Source organism: Peromyscus leucopus, chromosome 13, assembly GCF_004664715.2.
Source record: "Peromyscus leucopus breed LL Stock chromosome 13, UCI_PerLeu_2.1, whole genome shotgun sequence".
NCBI lineage: Eukaryota > Metazoa > Chordata > Mammalia > Rodentia > Cricetidae > Peromyscus > Peromyscus leucopus.
The window spans coordinates 37,744,224-37,764,090 of record NC_051074.1 but is presented as its reverse complement, the minus strand read 5'-3'; the positions used below and the strand labels follow the sequence as shown (position 1 = coordinate 37,764,090).

Genomic DNA, 19,867 nt, shown 5'->3' with positions numbered 1-19,867 from the left:
TCTGGGGGGGGGCTGCAATGTCCGGCACCCCACATACCTCCATGGGCAACATGAGGGCCCCGTTCTCATCCCGTTCCAGCTTTTTCTCTTTCAGCATGGCAGCCAGGATATCTGGAGAGTAAAGCGTCAAGCCCCGAGCCAGGTGTGTTCGGTACCAGGTGAGGTGCTGAGGCCTCAGGATGACTGGCTTGATGTTGTCTGAGTGGCAGGTTCCAATCAGGTCCAGAAACAGTGGGTCCTGGGACACCAAAGTCCACATCACACGGTGACATTTGTCCGTGTGAGACAGGGCATGGGGTAGGTGGTGAGGCCAGGAGATGTAGGGGTTGGACAGAGGATAGATGGGGAGCAGAGGCGGAAGGGTGGCCAGTCAGGGGAGCATCCTGAGAACTGCCCTCTAGCTGAGGAGATAGTGGGTGGGACTCCAGAACAAGTCAAGAGGAGCAACCTCCACCTGGAGATAGGATGCTCAGTTATTGCCTGCCCTTCCCCACTTCCCTTGGGTCCTGGGCATTCTCCTGTGTATCAGGGCCGATCAGGAGCCTACCAGACTAGCATTTAGCCCTGCCCATGGAGGGGGGATGGTGGAAACCAGGGTTGTTCTACCCTTTCGCCCCAAGGCCTCCAAGAGCTCATGCTTCACTTGTGAGAATCGGGCAAAGAAACCCTTCCCTAGGTAGAGGGGTGCAGCCCCGGGCCCAATTGATGAGGACAGGCTACATCTCAGCCTAAACTTCGTCATGGTGTCCAGATACTGCACATCACATTTGCCCAAGGGGGCTGGGTTTGGGCTCTGGCTTCAGAGTCCCCACCCTGCACATGCGGTGTGGGCTGATGTCCAAAGCTCCCCTTCCCAGCTCGCTGTCAGCAATACCAGCAGGTGTGGAAGCAGCAGAGCCTAAGGCAAACTTAGGCATGCCCGCCTGGATTAGTGAGCTTTCACGCACCCCTGGCCAAACTCAGCCTCTAAAGCCATGGCAGAGAGTCGAAAGATGACCCAGGCAGACAGCCTTGGATGTTCTGAAAAGAGGGAATAACCCACCAAGCCTTGCTTCCATCTCTGAGTCTCACGGCCTCTCACTAAACAGAACGGCCTCTTCGCCCCCATCTCGGTCCCTTCTCCATCACTCACCTGGTGGTGGATGAGACAGGCCACCCTCCGGAAGCAGATGATAGGATGTGTGGGCTGGTAGGCGCAGCGCAGGGTCATACGGGCCTTGCCTGCCAGGGTTCCAAAGGCAGGCCTGATGCTGAAGACACTCTCCGGGCAGTCGATGTCAAACTGGAAGTGAGCTATGCAGTCCGACTTGTTCTCGATCCACAGGGTCTGCTCGGAATGCTCCCCGAGCCGGATCCAGCTGAAGTTGATGCAGTAATGCTGCAGGGATACATCGGGACCTAGGCAGAGGAGATGGGTCCTCGTGAGAGGGCCCTGCCTCCTTGTGTGGGCTGGGGTGCCAGCCTCGAAGGAGATCTCATGAGAGGTCCCACGGCTGGGATGAGGACGCCCCCTAGAGCTAGGTGGCCAGGCTGGATAAGGCCCAGGGCCCCTGCAAAATTCTGAGTTCCACCATCACTATCTGGAAAGATGGGATCACCAGGCATCCAGAATGCTCCCCTACACGGCCACCAGGGGACAGCAGACGCCTAGGCTGAGGGACCGGAAGCAAAGGTCTCTCTGGAGTAGACAAAGAGCTCAACAGATTGACTCCCTAGTGGGATGCTTATGTTCTGGGAAGTACAGCCTCCTGGGATGGCCGTTACCTTTACAGAAACCAACGACTTGGAGCAGAGTTGGGGAGGCACAACCAGAAGGCACAATGGAGAAGTAGTCTATGGCTCTGCTGTCCAGGGTCTTGGGGTGGAAGAACACTGACAGGTACTTCTTCTCTCCTGCGGGCACGATGCCTTGGCTTATGGAGCACGAGAAGGTATGGTCTTTGGTCAGCATGTCCTCAGACATTTCAATCTTGAAGGGGGCGTTCACCTGTCAGGTCAGGGGTCACGGGGAGGAGAAGTTCTAGTCACAAGTTCAGGCAGTCTGTGGAAGGCTTCCTCATACTGAGGACGCCACACGAGGGATCGGGGACAACTCGTATCCGGTCCGGTCTATGTGAGTATCGGGTAACACAGGGAGAAAGGAGCCACACTGTGTGGCCCACCTCAAGGCTGCCCAAAGTGGGGGCATCTTTTTCTTCTCCCAAAGGTAGTGTGAGAGCTAGCCTCAGACCTGGGGTCAGGACACTCAGGGGGCTAAGGGCACCTGAACCCAGCCTCAGCTGACAAGAGAGAGAGGAACACCTGATGACGGCTGTTCACACACACACACACACACACACACACACACACACACACACACACACGTGTCCTGTGTTTGTATCAACAGTCACTAGTGTACAAGGCTTCGGGTCTGAGGGTGGAGAGGAGGGAGGAGGGCTTATAAGGGGGGGTCCTAAGCATACCGAGTCTTGGGGTCCCTGAGGCCTGCCCCTTCCCTCTTGCCCATCCCCTCCCAGTACATGCACACCACAGACGGATTGTACAGCCTGATCTGCCGCTCCATGGTGCAGCCCACGGCGACGGAGCCAAAGTGTAACACCTTCTGGAAGCCCTCCGTGTCCTGGTCCTTTGGCTGCTTGTGCTTTATGCTCACCAGCAGCTGCGTACATTTAGCTGGGGCAGAGATGGGGTGGGGGCTTGAGGGGGCCCTATCAGGGCCTCTGTAGCCCCAGTGAACAGTCCCTAGAAGGCACATGTCATTGTCCCCCTGCCCACCACCGGGAGGGATCGTCTGTGACTTGATAGACAATGAAGCAGGTGAAAAGACAAGAGGGGGCGGGGGGGGGGGGCACACTGAAGTCTAAAACCAAGGTCTCTGGGGACAGAGGGGAAGGCAGGTTTACCTGCAGCCTGTATCTGGACGCTGTTCTTCTGTCTGGCGCCCTTTCCGTACCAGCACAATGCCTCGACGTCATGGATGACAGCTATGAGGGGCTCAAAGGTCACTTTGATCTTACAACCCAGGCCTGGCTCCAGCATGCCCGTGGTGGGAAGTATCTGGAATGGGGTTGGGACTTCCCAGGTGAAGAAGGTGGGCAGATCCCTAAGAGTGAGGGGGTAGGTCAGGTCCTGGGGTTCTGCTGCCCCCCTGGCATAAACTTGTCTCCTCCGCTCCCTACGACTCTCTCCTCCCAGGGGCCGCTATCTCCCTCTCAGGACCTTAGCCCTATCTCCTCACCCCACGTTGTTCAGACAGAACCAGGTCTCCACTGTGTCCCCGATGGCACATATGGGCAGTTGCAGGGACGATGGGCAGTCTAGCATGTGGCAAGGCAAGGTGGCCTTCAGGGACACACAGAATACCCCTTCTTCTTTCTCAAACCACAGCTGGTCCGTGTATTCCTTCTGCAGGACGGAAGGCCGAGGAAGAGGCAGTCACCAGTGAGTGGTACCCAGGTAAAACTCGGGCTCACCTCTGCTAAGCCATCCCTTTGATAAATCCCTGGCAGGCAGGCGTGGCTGTAGCCCATCATGTCAAAACTTCCTGAGCTCTTATATTGTCTTGGCCTCTGAGAAAAGGGCCACTTCTGTGGGGAACAAGGAATTCCAAGAAGCCAGATACAATGGCACACCCCTGCAATTGCAGCTATTCGGGAAGTGGATGCAGGAGGATCACGAAAACCTAGAGGTATTAGGACAACCTGGGTCACATAGTGAGACTATGACTCAACATAATGACCCTCAAAGACAAAAAGTTTCACACACACACACACACACACACACACACACACACACACACAATCTGAGAAGTTTGCAGGGATCAAGAGGCTAAGGAATCTAGAGCTTTCTGGTGATAATCACAGCCTTTATGACCCCATACTCAGTGGGGAGCATCCCTCTATTGAATGAGATCAAGGTCTGAGCCTTCTTTTTTGGAGTCTTTCTAAGTTGTATATCTTTTTGTTTGTTTGATTGGTTGATTTTTTTTTTTTTTCTGAGACGGGATCTCATTTTGTAGCCTTGACTGGCTTGAACTTGTTATGTAGACCAGGATAGCCTTAAACTCAGAGAAATTCATCCGCCTCTGCTTCCCAAATGCAGAATGTACAGGTGTGTGGGGAAATCCCTGCTGCTGGGACAATCCTCCTAGTCTGAGGTCTCTGTTCTTTTGCCCTTCCCTATACTTCCTTGTTTCTCTGGAAGACCTTACCTCTTCCAGAGGTCGGAAGATGATGGGAAGTGTGAGGGTTATGCCTGGGCTCAGGAAGATGGGCTGAGGAACCATGGTGAAGAAGAACTTGGTCTTGGGAGACCTGCAGAGAAGAGCTAGGTGATGAGCATGTCAGAGCTGGGCTCAGAACCACCAGACGAAGCCAAAGTCAGAAGACTGAGGAAACTCAATAGGGGGCCGGATTGCAAGTCCTTCTCCTTTTATTTTTATTTTATTTTATTTTTTGAGATAGGGTCTTGTGTAGCGAGGCTGACCTCAAACTCACTACATGGAGCCTTGAACTCTTGATCCTGAAGGTATGTGTCCCCATACCTGACTCCTACAGTGTGTACACACATGTAGACACACACATATGCAGACACACACACATATGCAGACACACATATGCATATAAATAAAAATAAATCTTAAAAACAACTTTTAGGGACTGGAGAGATGGCTCAGTGGTTAAGAGCATTGGCAGTTCTTCTAAAGGTCCTGAGTTCAATTCCCAGCAACCACATGGTGGCTCATAGCCACCTATAATGGGATCTGATGCCCTCTTCTGGCGTGCAGGTGTACATGCAGATAGAGCACCATATACATAAAATAAATAACTCTTAATAAACTGTTATTTAAAACAAAAACAAAAAACAAAAAAAAAACAACTTTAAAAAATGTTAGAAAACCTGGCCAGTTGGTGGTTCATAATTGTAATGCCATCACCTGGGAGGATTGCCACAAGTTCGAGGCCAGCCTGGTTTATATAATGAGTTCTTGGTCAGGCAGGGCTATATAGTAAGATCCTATCTCAAAACAAACAAAAAATTGACAGCCTTCAAAAAACTGTCAACCAACAAAAAACAAAAGCAACTTTAAGCATATCGCATATAGCCGGGCACAGTGACACACGTCTATAATCCCAGAACTTGAGAACCAGATGTAAGGGGACTCAGTACTGTAATGTGTAATCCCCCAAATCGTCTATATATTCAGTCAAACCCCGTTATCACACACAAAAAGTAGGTGTGTATTGAGCTGATTTTAAGCTTTTAAGGAAGTTCAAAGGGAGAAGGACCACAGGTCATCTTGAGAAGGTGGAGGACCTCACACAACCAAGTATCAAGTTTACGGTAAATTCAACTAATTAATTCAGGCTACAACGATTAAGCCCAGGATAACACTAGTAGGTCAGGAGCACAGAGTGGTTCCCAGCTATGAATCAACACATCAACAGTCGGTGTGTGTCGGTGGCAGAGACACCATCAACTGGAATGTGTCAGCTTCCATAAATGATGCTGAGAAAACCGAACATTCAGTTGAGGAAGTGTATCATCAAACCATTCACAAACAGCAATTCCATATAGGTAAAAGAACAATTCGAAAGTCTCTTTGGAAAAATACTCTAGGGGAATATCTTCATGACCTGGAGGTGTATACAGAAAGGCAAATCAAGTTTTTTTTTAAATGTTACAAAAGCATATCATATTCTTTCATTCAAAGTTCATGAGGCAAATTAAACTCTATTATTTAAGGATGCCAACACATAACGGCAAATCCATTTGGAAACAGCAAGGAAGTTGTTAAAGCTGGAGGCGGGATGGTTCTCTGTGGGGAGGAAGGTCCCACGCTGTGGGCTCCAGTTATTATTTCTAGGATTCTTCACACTGCATGTGTTTTGAACGTTCTTCTGGATTGGTGGGTTTTAAAAGGTTGTTTTGTTTTCTTTTTAAAGAGAACCCACTTCAGGGACTTGAGGGCTCAGGTTCTGGGCCCCTCGTTCTGGTACCTGTACTTTAGCTTCTGAATCTTCAAGGAGAGGTTTTTCAGAACCAGGTTCCTCGTGATCTCCTTGCCCAGCTCCCAGCCTTTCCAGTGAAGCTCCTCAGTGACCTCGATGCCCCAGACCACCCTCTTCTTCACTTCATTTTGCTTCTTGGCGACGCATATTTTCCTGCTCAGGGGACTTGAAAGCTATTCGGGCATCAGGAAAAAGGGAAGAAGCAAAGCCAGTCAGCGGGAATAGGATGCTAAGACTCAGAAAACAGGTGAAGATGCCCCATCTCCATCCTGTTTTCAGCACTTCAGGGATGGTGACATCCCTCAGCCTGGGGTGTGGGCTAGAGAGAAAATGGAGTCCAGCATCATCACATCCAAAGTCACTGCAATGGTTTGCTCATAAAAGGCCCAGCAATGAGGCCTTACCGAGGCTGCCCTATCCAACTCCATCAGGTTTGCAGATGGAAGTCCCGGCTGCTGGGTTCTGTCCCTTGGGCATCCTCAGGCACCTCTTCCTGAGGAGCCTTTGCCTCCTGCTCTTTCTCTACCTGCCCTGCTCCCCAGAAGCCTCTCCTAGCTGGAATAATCTACCACAGGCATTTCTCCAGAATGAAGGACGTCCCACAGTTCCTTCACCTGACCATCAGCTGGCTATTGAAGCAGAAGAAGGAGCCAAGTTGCCCATGACCAACTCCCACCATGCCCTCCTAGGCCAGCTTACACGCTGCTTAAGACTTAGGGTGCCAGTGTTTCCCTGACTGTAACTAACAGAAACAAACAAACCAACCACTTCTTCCATTGATCCGTATCACTTATCTAGCTGAGAAGGGAAGAGGCTGAAACCTCTTAGGCAGTAAGATGGAGGACAGGTGAACTGGACACCTCTTCCTGCCATGACCATTGCCGTGGACACTCAACTCACTGCTTTTTTTTTATCTTTGACCAGTTATTGCTTGTCTGTTGTTCCACAACACAAGATGGAGTCATCCAGTCAGCAAATATCTGTTGACTGCCACGTGCCAGGCACTGTACGAGGCACTTGGGCTATGATGGTGAAGAAGACATAAATCCCTTCCCTCTGGAGATTACACTCTCCATTTCAGTGTTTCCTAAGAGCCTTGGATGGCCAGTATCCTTTCTTTCCCTGATTGCCTATGGAGGAAAGGGGGTACAGATGATGGAGAGGAATCCATCATCCAAATCAGTTAGTGCATCCATCAGGATCCAAGCAGGAAATAAGAAGCCGCTCGAGTGCTTGCTCAATCAGGGGGTCTCAGGCTCAGTGGGTGGGGTGCTTCCTGGGCTAAGGTGAGGAACTGATTCCAGATGCCCAGCACCCATGTAAAAGCTGATTGATTGCAGTGGCATGTGCCTGTAACCCCAGCCCTGGGCAGGGGTGAGGGCCAGAGAGTTGGAGACAGGCAGATCCCAGGGACTCGCTAGACAGATAGTCTAGCCAAAATGACAAGCCCCTTCACTTCAGTGAAATGCTCTCTCAAAATGTAAGGTGGAGAGTGAGAGAGAAAGATACCTGATAGTAATTTCTGGTTTCCAAACATGCCCATATAGACAAGTACACACCACACACACACACACACACACAACACACACACACTACCAAGCAGTGCAATACACAAAGACAGAGAAAAAAAAACCCTACAGGTTATCAACATCAATAAATGCCCAGCAGGATTGGAGAGAGAGCTCAGAAGTTGGCAGCCCTCGCTGCTCTGGCAGAGGACCAAGTCCACTCCCAGCCACCCACCTGTACTCATATCTGCCCAGGGCTCCATCTAGGGAGGGTAAGTGCCCGAGTGTATATGGGGGAGTCAGTCCCTCAGATTCTCACCACGTTGTACTGTCCCAGCGCCCCTCCATGGTCTTGCCAACGCTTGGTCCACCATCCTGACCAGATCCTCACCTGGGTAGTGGTGACACTGCTGCTTGCCAATGTGCTGGCACTCAGGCATGATCCATCATTCACAGTGTTCACGGTGCAGTCGCCGCTCTCCCGGGGCCTCGTGGTGTGGCATGAGTGTGCGATGAGCATCTCTAGCCAAGGCAGAAATTCCTACCAGATCCACACAGGAGTCTGGCACTGGGAGGGGAGCAGAGGAGGAACATGAAGAAGAGACTTGATGGGGGGAACTCACCATTATTGAGATGGAGGAGAGGTATGCTCCCTATTCTGACTGCTCTGAGGTGGCCCCGTGAGAAACGAGGTTGAACGCAAGCTCCAGAGCTTTGGCTCAGTGGCCTGAAGTACCACTCAGGAAACCACACGTAAAGTTCACGCAACCATGTTCTTCCATGGCCACACGTGACTTTAGTTTGCTTTCTACTGCTGCAATAGATGCCATGACCAAAAATGACTTAGAAAGGAAAGGGCTCATGTTTGTCTTCCAACTCCCAAGAAAGTCAAGGCAGGAACCTGGAAGAAGGAACTGAAGCAGGAACACTTTTTAAAGGCTTGCTCTCCATGGTTTACTCGGCTTGCTATTTTGTTTGTTTTTAGACATAGCCTCACTATATAGCCCTGGCTAGCCAGGAACTCGTTCTGTAGACCAGGCTGGCCTTGACTCACAGAGATCTGCCTGCCTCTGCCTCCCAGCTGCTGGGATTAAAGGTGTACATCACTGGCTGACTGTGACTTGCCTTTTATTTAACCTAAAAATCTCCCGTTTCAAGTTGGTGGTTGAGTTCCCCGCGCATTCAGATTCAACAACCTCGTGATCACCTGTGGGAGTTTACACACTTCCTGCAGACACACTCATTCCCTCTCCACCAAGCAGAGAAAGCCTCTGTTGACTCATTTCTTCCTAGAGGGTTCTCCAACCACTGGAGGGAACCGTCTCCGTTCATGCCTTCATCCCATCCATTCATTCACAGAGCATTTGCTAAACACTTACGACCCAGCCTGCACTCTGCTAGACATGGGACAAGACAAGTAAGGTTCCTACCTTCAACTGCAAAATGGGTGATCCAGACGGGATCCAATGAATACAAGCTGGGGATGAGGAGAAGAGTCGTCACTTCTCTGTCTTGGGATAGCTTTGCAATCCTGCCCCTATTCCCTGATTTCTCAGATATCAGGGGATTCGACAGACAGTTCCTGCCTCACCGCTCTGAAAGCCCCCACACAACAAATCAACCTATTTCTGAAAGGTCAGAGAAGAGAGGAAACGAAGTAGGGTAGAGGAGCGGTCCAACTCGGTCTTAGCGCAGTGAGCACGGAGCCTGCTGGGGACAGATGGGGTCATTTCCAACGTTTCGCGGTCAAAAGACAGGGCAGCTGTGGGGATTTTGTTGCTTTGCTTCTCGGTTTTGTTTTAAACCAATTTTCTAGTTTCAAGGTGGGGGGAAAAAGATACCACCAGCTCCTTTTATTTGCCTAATTTCCGATCTTAAAATTTTCCAAAATGACCGGTGGGAACACGGGGGTGGGAGGAGTGGATGTTGCCATGTGTAGTCGAGAAGAAAACGGGTAAAGCGAAGGGAACAAATTATACTTAGAGGGCTTCTCCAGGTCTCCCCGATCCCGCGGCTGATTAATCCCGCCCATGACGAAAGGGCTCTCGGGAGACCCGCCGAGGTTTCCTGGAGGAAGGGGTCTCGGTACAGATACCTTCCTTGACACTTCTCTCGCTGGGCTCCAACGTTCAGAACTCATACTGCCGCCATACTGACGTCTCCATAGATACAGGACGCGAGGGACACAGCGTCTCTTGGTATCCCAGGGCAACGACGGCAACCCAAAAGAGCCAAAGTTCAGAGAAAGCGAATGAGCACTTCCCCCCCTTCATTTATTTTCTTCATTCTCCCTTTTCTTCTCTTTTCTTCTTCTCCTTCTCCTCCTCCTTCTCCTCCTCTTCCTTCTCCTCCTCCTCTTCCTCTTCTCCTTCTCCTCCCCTCCTCTTCTCCTCCTGTTTCTGCTTCTTTTGGTGATGAGGATCAATTAATCACTAAGTCCTGACATTCAGTCTTGACTCCCAGACTTTCCCTATTGTAGCAGCTACTGTGATCTTCTTCCAGTTCCCGACAAAGTAAACATGGTCCCCCTAATTTTCAGGGCGTCCTGGCAGTCATTACTTTAGTAGACAACCATATTAATATACTGTTGCTGGGCTCAGTACCTGAATGGGAGTCATTCCTAATCTCTTGGGGTAGACATTGTTGATCTCAGCTCAGCGTATCATTCCTTATGATTACAACTATTCAGTTGAAAACAGCCCCTGGGTATTTCTTACTGCACAGGGATTTGTGAATGTGTTCCTTCTGCTGGTGAAAGAGAATGTCTTTGGCATTTTCTTCCAGGGTGTCTTCTGGCCCAAGATCAAGGTGAATCAACTCATTTGAAGAGAGTCAAAAGTTAGTGGTGTTGGGGATTTAGCTCAGTGTAGAGCGCTTGCTCTTACATATAATAGGGATTTTGGGAAGCCCTGTTGTCTGTGCATTGGTGTGCATGTCGGGAGAAAGGTCTCATTGCATGAACAGGGCTGCGAATCTCAAAGTTCATTCTTTGGCAATTAAATATGTTTTACTGCCTCAGGCGTGAACCCATTTCTTCTCAGAATGAAAAGGGTGTGGTATGGTTATAGAAGGAGAGCTTAGAGAGCTGGGGGCAAACCCAGAAAATAAACCAGCAGTTTGGAGGATCGGGGTTCCCTTGTGTAAGGTGGGCCAACGTGACAAAGCGACCTGAGTTGGCCTGGGAGATCACGGGACCAGCGGAAGGCAGAAGCGCAGGAAGGGCAGGCCAGGAGGTCAGTTAAGTCATGCCAGTCCGAGGAAGCCTGGAGCTTTCTGGGGATTAAAGGATGTGGGTCTCAGTGGGTGCTTCACTGGTTTGAACGGATTCTCAGAATCAAAAGCCTGCACTTTGGACATGATGTCGTTTATGCTGCTCGGAGTTCCTGTAATGATTTCTTTCTTGTTTTTCCTCAAGTTCTTTTTTAATCAGCCTGACTCAGCTGGACTTTACTGGGGGGACCTTTTCATCCTTATGCCAGAAAGAAGTGGAGAGAGCATTGACCCTTGAAGCGAGACTTGGTGGGGACCTTAGGGACCCCAATAAGAAAAAAGCTGATGATGAAATCAGACTTTTTCGGAGCCATGCGTCCTTCAGTCTTCATCCATGAGAGACTTCTTCCCAGAATCCCGTCTGTTTATAACTTGGCGGATTCTGAGCTGGGATGAAGAAAGGACACGGTCCCTTTTGTCATCACACGCTGTGTTTCTATGGAATTTTAACGGCCTCCTGGAAGCCTGGTGGTGTGACCTCAACTGATGTGGGGACTCCCAAGGAGAGGCCCCCGCCTACTGGACTTTGCCCAGCAAGGTGAATAACCTGGAAAGGTATGGTTGGGTGCTGGGTGTGAGTGGAGGGAAGAGGAAGCTGGACTGGCCTTGGAAGTCCCCTTCTCAGGAGCTGAGATTCTCTGGAAGATAATAGGTGTTGGATCCCAGTGGTCACATCCTCCGCAGGCCCGTAGACACAGGTTCTGTTCTTTTCAAGGTTGTGAGTGAAAGTGAATGATGGTTTCAGGAAACTGATAAGGACCAACACGTTAGAAAAAGGAAGGATGTGGGGGAAACCTGGGGCTGGGGGGCAAAGCACAATTAGCAATTTGGGCTTCACCACATACAAAATATTCATGCTAAGTGTCCTTTCCAAGTGTCTTCTCACCTCCTCCCCCTGGAATAGAGACGATCCTGGCTGGGAAATCAGACAGGCCTGTGATTAACCTTTGTTATCTTCTGGCTGTAAGACTTTGAAAAAGTCATGTGATCTCTCTGAGCCACAACTTCCTTATCTATTTGTTGTGGGCAGTTGTTTTCTCTTTCGTGTGTTTGTAGATACAGGTTCTCATTTCGCAGACCAGGCCTGCCTTGCACATGAAATCCCCCTGCATCAGCCTGCAGGGTTCTAGGCATTTGACACAAAGGCTTTGTTGATTAACTTCCAAAACACAGAGTGAAGATAAAAAACACTTTCTCCCCGCCTCTCCGATCTCCATAAATAAGCCACCCAGCTTCCTGCACACCTTCTCTCTCTCTCTCTCTCTCTCTCTCTCTCTCTCTCTCTCTCTCTCTCTCTCTCTCTCCCTTCCTTTCTCTTTCTTTCTTCCTTTCTCTCTTCCTTCTTCTCTCTCTCTTTCTTTCTCTCCCTTCCTTCCTTTCTTTATGTTTTTGTTTATGTTTTCATTTTTTGAGGATAGAGTTTCTCTATGTAACAGCCTTTGTTGTCCTGGCACTCAGTCTGTAGTCCAGACTGGCCTCAAACCCACAGAGATCTGCCTGCCTCTGCCTCCTGAGTGTGGAAATTAAAGGCGTGCACCACCATGCCTGGCCTCACCTTCCCTCTCTGCCAGCCTTGGCCTCTCAGGGGTGCATTTCCCCTTTCCATATTCCCTTCCTCTGTTTCTCCAGGACAGAGGCTGTTTTGCTGTGCTGAGATAGAGAAAGCTAAACAGAGGGTACCTATGTGCTGGGGGATGCTCTGCTGACCAGTCGACAAGTCCACCCTGCACCTACAGATGAAAGGGCTGCCCTTCCAGAACTGAAGGGGCTGGAGGCCAATGTATTCGTTACATTTTCCACCATTGTTACTGAATGCCTAATAGATGAAATTGAAAGGAGGAAGGACTGGTTTGGGCTTGAGATTTGAGAGGGTGTTGTCCGGCATGGCGGGGAAGGCACGGCGGAGTCCGTGGCGGTGGGAGCACGCGTCTGGGACTCCTCACATCTTGACACACCAGCAAACAAAGAAAGAGCAGTGCTAGCACCACACTCTTCTGGGGTTCTTCTCTCCCCCCTTTTATTCAGGCTGGGCCTCCGGCTCGCAGGGCGATGCCACCCACATGCAGGGTAAGTCCTTCCTCCCGAGTTAATCTCTCTGTAAACACCCTCATAGCCGTGCCCAGAGGTGTGTCCCCAGAGGAACCAGTCATGCTGACAGGGAAGATTAGCCATTACAGCTGTCACGTGACAAGAGAGCTCAGAGGAAAGGGCTTCGACCTGTTTAGGGCCAACTGTGGGAGCCCAGCTTCCCTAGACAAACCTCACCCCTCCTTCTCCCTTCACCGATGCTCTGAACTGCCACAGAGTAGAAAGCCACGGAGCCAAGAGTAAAGGAAAGGGAGAAAAAAAAAAAAAAACCCGTGCTACTTCATCTTAAAATTTTTAAGCTCAAGTCCTGGTTCCATCTTTCTCTTTGTTTTTATTTATTTATTTGTTTTTAAGATTGTATTTATTATGTATGCAGTGTTCTGCTGGCAGGCCAGAAGAGGGCGCCAGATCTCATTACAGATGGTTGTGAGCCACCATGTGGGTACTGGGAATTGAACTCAGGACCTCTCTGGAAGAGCAGCCAGTGCTCTTAACCTCTGAGCCATCTCTCCAACCCCCTTTTTCTTTGTTTTCATTTGTTTGTCTGTTTGTTTAGTTGGTTGGTTGGTTTGGTTTTTGAGACAGCGTTTCTCTGGGTAGCCTTGGTTGTCCTGGAGCTTGCTCTGTAGACCTTGAACTCAGAGATCTGCCTGCCTCTGCCTCCTGAGTGCTAGGGTTAAAGGCGTGCGCCACCACTGCCTGGCTGGTTCCATCTTTCAATAGCTGGACAATGTTAGGCAAATAGTAAAGCCTCTCTTTAGCTATCTGTTAAACTGGAACAAAGAGGGGTAGTATTCAAAACACTTAACAGATGGATTTCATAACATAAACACCAGCTTTCTTTGAGGCAGAACAGTGTCCTAGAGCACACATTGTCCCAGAGCTTGACTCGTTAGTTCTTGGGTCATGAGAGAGAGCTGGGATGTGGGGAGAAGACTGAGAGACCAAGCTTGAGGGGGCGGGGTTCAGCCAGTGGCCAGTAAAGCTATACTATACTAGTTTCAACTCAGTCTTGAGGACAGATTCTTACCTTACCAGCAACTGTACATCCAGATCTTTATTTCCACATGAAGTCCCTCAAATCTAAGTGATGGGGTTGAATTCATTTAGTTTGATGACCCCAGGCTCTTTCCCAAGCACTCTAGTCTACTGTATTCCCAGGAATACCCTCCCTCAGTTCATTTTATGCTTTGGGGGCTTGGGGTTAGGAAAGAGAAGCTTAGAAAGCCAAGGAAAGAGGAAGGGGGAATGGCCAGGACTGCTGGAGCTGTCCATGGTGCTGGTACCTCAAGTAGACCTAGAACTGGAAGGCCAGAAGACTATGTGGGCAAGAAAGGAAGACTAAACCCAGCAGGCCCTCTGCCAATGACGAGGATCAATAAGTGGAGACCGTAGATCTGAGGGACTTCCTGTTGGAATAAAGACATGACAGCTGGCTTCCTGTAGACATGAAAGTCCTCTTGGGCGAAGATGGGAAAAGAGTTCACTTGTGGTTGGTCCACAAGATTCTGTCTTCATTAGATTTTTTTTTTTAATTTGGTTTTTCGAGACAGGGTTTCTCTGTGTAGCTTTGCGCCTTTCCTGGAACTCGCTTTGGAGACCAGGCTGGCTCGAACTCAGAGATCCCTGCTCTGCTCCTGATGTGGATTAAAGGCGTGCGCCACCACTGCCCGGCATAGATTTTTTTTTTTAATCATGCCAGTTTGTATTATTTGGCATTGCTAAGCTTGATCTCTTTGTTAAAGTGGTGTCTGCCAGAATGTTCCAGTATAAAGTTGTGATTTCATCTACTCCTTATTAGATTTTAGTTCTGTTCAGTTTTTCCTTCTCTAGGATTAAGAGATTAAAACTGCAGGGTGGGTGATGGTGGTGGTGGTGGTGGTGGTGGTGGTGGTGGTGGTGGTGGTGGTGTCCGAGGTGCATGCCTTTAATCCCAGCGCTTGGAATGCAGAGGCAGGTGGATCTCTGTGAGTTTGAGGCCAGCCTAGTCTACAGAGCAAGTTCCAGTATAGCCAGGGCTACACAGAGAAACCCTGTCTCAAAAAACCAAAGAGGGAGAGATTAAAACTGGGTGGGCAAGATTGCTCAGTGGGTAAAACATTCGCTGTGCAAGTCTGACAATCCGAGTTCGAAACCCAGAACCACATTAGAATGATGTCCCAGATGACACACTCCCATGGCTGCAGACTGTTGGCCAGGAGCTCTGTCAGGCCATGAACCGAACACCCACATCTAGGTAGAACTAGAAAGAAGTGGTACAGGCATTTCCTACTTGTTAGAGTTACTTAGTGTCAGAGCATCCCCTTCCTTTCCTGAGGATGAGGAAGAGCAAAGAACTAGTAGATGTATTTTAAGCACCCCATACCCTATCTTGGGTTCCCCCACAGCATTTAGGTCATTCCTCCTCCAGGGCTACCTTTTTTCTAAGAGGGTTATGCCCATTCCTGGATTCATCAGGCCCTTTAGCTTGTGGCTAGGAGTGCTTTCTTTTAATACCCTTAAAATGGACTCATCAGTTCCCTCCTCCCTAGCTTTCTGCTGCACAGGACCTGGGTTCTGATCTAGGCTCTGCTATTGCATTTGGGAAAAAAAGTCACCTCTCTGGGCCTTCATTTCTTCATATGCAAAGAAAAAGTATTAGTATCCCCCCTTGGCGTTTAGGGCTGGAAGCAGTGATGTGACTAGCATGTCTAGCACACTTGACCTTTAGGAAGAGTTCCTGATAGGATGAAATTAACGCAAACAAGGTGCTTTCTCTCTGGGAAGCTAATTTTTTTTTCATCTCTGAAACAGGTATACTAATTCTCCTATTCTATCTCCCTGTGGGATGACGGACATTTTAAAGGGGCTGCAGGTAGGGCTACACCAGAGGACAAGCACACCCTGACTTGGCTAGGAAGGCCCCCATGTCTCTGCCTATCCTGGGTAGATGCATACGTGCGTGCGTGCCAGGCAGTGGGTGTGGCTCAAGGCAGTGTAGCACTTGGGGCTGGGCTGCTATCTACCCAGAGAGGCCTTATCAGATCCAGGCTGGCCAGGTTCAACCTGAGAAACAAAGAGGCTTTGAGAAGCTGACTGGGGTGTGGGATGTGGGGCTGAGCCCCAGCAGGTGCAGCCATCCAGAGGTCAGAGGGCATGAGGTAGTGGGAGCTGTCACCACGGGAGGTTTATCTGGACAGGGGCACCCTCTGGGGTGAGAGATAGGGCTTGTGCTCCCCTTCAGAGGCCCCCATTGCTAGACTCCGTCCTCTTTGGGAAGTTGTGCTGAGCTTTTCACATAGCTGTTAGCCCTGCCCCTGCCACAGTTCCTAGTCCCCACCCCACATCCTTGTCTCCCTTCTGACACCTTTAGCTCCAGTTATCACGTCCTTCAGCCCCGGAGGGTGCCTCGAACCTCACTTCCACACACCAGCTCCTGATGATCCACTCACCTACCTTTGCCCAAGTCATGCAGTGTCATAAAGGCTCCACCTTGTGTCTTTTTAGTGGAAAGTGCCTCCTTCTGTTCCTGTGATGTTAGACCACCACCTAAAGAGCCATTGCCTGGGCTCAGCTCTGATCAGCACAGGGTCCACCCACTGTCAAAAGCCTTCCATGTGAGCAAAAGGAGAGGAGTGAGACCCAGTTGGCTTCCAATGAGCCGTGCCAATCCTGGGATGATTTCTAAACAAGAGAGAAATCTGCAGGAATGGCTTGGCATGAGTACATTCAGAGAGACCCTGGCACAGACAGGAGGGGGTACCTAATTGCACTGGACCTCTCATTGAGGGTAGACTTCCCAGGCAGCTCCAGAGATCGTCCCCCCGCCCCCCACATCTAGGAAGTTTTCTAATTTCATTTTCTGAACCCCAACGCTGCAGATCTCACTATCTCCAGGTCTCCGCCAGAACATGTGGACTTGAACCTATGGACAGAGGGATAATCTGAGTTCCTTCTCCACACACTTTCAACGTATGGGGGTGCCATGGTTTGATTTCAAAATGCGTGTGTTATAAAAATAACCCTCAATGTATCTGCGTCAAGAGAGAGGACCCGTAAGAGTGATAAGATTGTGAGGTCTCTGCTCCTGTGCATGCATAAATGCCAATATCCTGGGCATGGGTTAGACATTGCCAAGTGAACTCCCGATAAAGCGATGTGTTTGCCCCCCTTCATTTACCTCTCCTGCCATTTGGCATTATGCCATCAGATGGCACAGCACAGAACCACCACCCCCCAAGATGCCAACACTTTGATAGTGGACACCCAACCTCAGGAACTGTGAGAAGGAAATGACCTTTTCTCACCAGCTCCTCTGCCTGTAGTGTTCTCTCATGGTGGCACTAAACGAAGTAAGATGAAGTAAGATGGAGCGAGAGAGCAGGCAGAGAGAGCGGGAGCCTCGGTGTGGGGTGGTGTCTCATGTACCCAGGAAAACCAGCTTTCAGCAACAAGGAGACCGCCCTGAAAACTCTTTCCGGGGCAGCCACTGAGGCCAAATGGTACTTGTGGGTGGAGAGGTGAAGGTCCACACTGACAAGCCCCAAACTTCACTTTGGTCCTTTCCTGACCAACCACCACGAGCCCTCTGGTCTCGGCTTCGATCTTTGGTTTTTGTCGCTTGAATATCTATACTCTGTCATCATTTTTCTAACCAAGCTGAGCTATGTCCCATGCTGATCTGCCTGGTCCAAGACCTCAGCATCCCAAACCACAAGGTAGCGAAGAGAGAAAGAGCGCATGTACATCCAGGTCTTAAGGGTCCCCCAGTGGCCACGCCCCGGGGCAGGGACCTCAAGGCCATACATAGGCAGGTGTAACAGCTACCTGTTACTTCACTGGGGGCGGTGCTTCAGGACATGGCTCAGACAGCTCCCACTACACCATGGCCAGGTCACCTACTCTTCCTTCAGTTGATGGACTCTCTGCTTCCAGGCTGTCCCTGCTACTCTCTATATTCAGAAGCCAGAGAAGCTTTTGGAAACTCTGGTCATGAGCTCCTCCTTGCTTAAAGCTCTCTAGGCCCTTTCGTTGACTCCAGCCAGGCCTTTCCCCCTGGCTCCTATTGCCTTGGCAATGAACACAATGATTACCATGACCATTATTATTAATTGAATTTTTCTTTTTGTTTTATTTTGTTTTCTCCCCTGCTCCCTGATCTGTGACCCCCTCCTCCTCTCTCTTCCCCTCCTCCCCCTCCCCCTCTGTTCTCCATGGCCTGGAGAGCTATCTATTCTATGCACCTGTATTCTCCAACAGGTTTTTATAACCTAATCTACCAGAAAAAGAAGGGGAAAGAAAATGGACAAGGACGTCATCACTGTCACCTCCTACTTCTCATTATACAAGAGCTGTGGACTTTTTAGCCTGTGGAGCAAAGATCTGCCATAGAGAGATGGGTCCATTCTAGGTGTGCCAACGCAGCCGACTTCCAGGCCTGGAATGTGAGGAGTGGCCTTCCAGAGTGGTCACAAGTTCACCCAGGGCAGGGGGAGGGGAGCCCATGACAATGGTGGCCTGAGAGGCAAACTAGAAGGCTACAAATCTTACCTCCGTCCCTTGTGGTATCACCTCCAGTGTTGTCATTTGGAAAATGGCGATATTAGTAAACACACCACACAGGGTTGTTATAAGCATTAAATGGGCTACAAGGGTCAAGTCTAGAATAATGATTAGCAATAATCTTCATTAGATGACAGCCTGTGGGTACCTATGGCACCAACCCTTAGGGCAATGATTGCTTGTTGCTTGCTTCTTTATTTTGTGTCAAGGTCTTATGTAGCCCTGCCTGGCCTGGAAAATTATTACATGTCATAGGCATGTGCCACCATGACCTGTGTTTGTTTTGAAACAGGGTCTCATGACATAGCCCTGATTGGCTTCCAATTCACAATCCTTCTGCCTCAGCCTCCCAAGTGCTGGGATTATAGGCAAGTGACACCTTGTCCAGCTCAGGAACAGCTGATTTCAGGAACAGCTTTCTGATTTCCTTGATGGTCCCTGGATATCACTGCCTATTTCTCCTGATCTGACTCAGGCAGGAAAATTTGCTTCATGTTAGAGCAACAGAAAGTGAGGGGTGCTATTCTGTCTTGGCAATAAGCTGGCTCTTCTGGAGGCACCACAGCACTTCTATGTGGTGGTGTGGTTTGGGATATGAAATGTCCTCCCATGAAAGCTTGGCAGTGGCTCTGACTTCTTTCCCCAACAATGAGTTCATAACTGAATGGGCTGTGAGAGGGTAGGTCGCTGTGTAGAAAGTAGGTCGCTGGAGGGGTCTTTTGAAAGGTAGATCTTGACCCCCGACCCTTTACTCTCTCTGTCTCTGTTTCCCAGATGTCATGAGAGGACCCGTGGAGCTGGCAGGCTGTGGAATGAAACCTCAGAGACCATGAAACAAAATAAACCATTTCTCTGGTTTTTCTCAAGTATTTTCTCCTCATGACAAAATGCTAACTGGTGTCCATAGGCCATTCACCATGTGTGAGACATTTGTAAAAATTAATTCCTGGGCCTCACATTGGAGCCCTGGAGACAGGAGCCTGGAAGTCAAGAGCATCCTTTAAACAAGCTGCCCAGGTAATTCTGATGGCTGACAGCTGCTGGTTTAGGGCTTGTCTAAGAAGTCAGAATGGACCGCCAAGAAACATGAATTCCACAGAAGCATTTCTTTCCATACTTCAGACCATTATGAATAGAAAAGAGTTTAAAAGCCAGGCCCTCTCTGAGAAAGTTCAAGACAAACAGGAGAGAAACTTTCACTAGGGCACAATATCATGGTTCTGGGTGTGTGGCATGACCATGGTTTAGTTACCTCTGTTCTGTCTCTGGCACAGCCGTGTTTAGGGAAAACTGAAAAGCCCTGCCCCATGCTCATCTGCCAGGTGAGAAAGGGCTTGTAGTGAGGCCAGGAGCTCTGAGGTTCGCCCTTAAAGGAAGGCACCTAGACCACCGATGGGTGACTGTAGCCGACTGTGCATTGGCCCCACTCAGCGTCCTGGATTCCATAGC

At 49.7% G+C, this 19,867-nt stretch overlaps 1 protein-coding gene across 1 annotated transcript in view; it reads right to left on the bottom strand.

The window, feature by feature from the left end:
• Nucleotides 1–9,693, bottom strand: part of Cfap65 (cilia and flagella associated protein 65) — a 32,872-nt gene extending 23,179 nt beyond the window's left edge. Inside the window, 11 exon segments of the mRNA XM_028893104.2 lie at nt 38–238; nt 1,133–1,398; nt 1,765–1,987; nt 2,528–2,673; nt 2,904–3,103; nt 3,239–3,405; nt 4,211–4,313; nt 6,000–6,184; nt 7,911–8,087; nt 8,950–8,996; nt 9,615–9,693. Of these exon segments, the coding sequence (XP_028748937.2) occupies nt 38–238; nt 1,133–1,398; nt 1,765–1,987; nt 2,528–2,673; nt 2,904–3,103; nt 3,239–3,405; nt 4,211–4,313; nt 6,000–6,184; nt 7,911–8,039 (1,620 nt within the window). The 5' untranslated portion in view covers nt 8,040–8,087; nt 8,950–8,996; nt 9,615–9,693.
• Between the last annotated feature and the right edge of the window lie 10,174 nt (nt 9,694–19,867).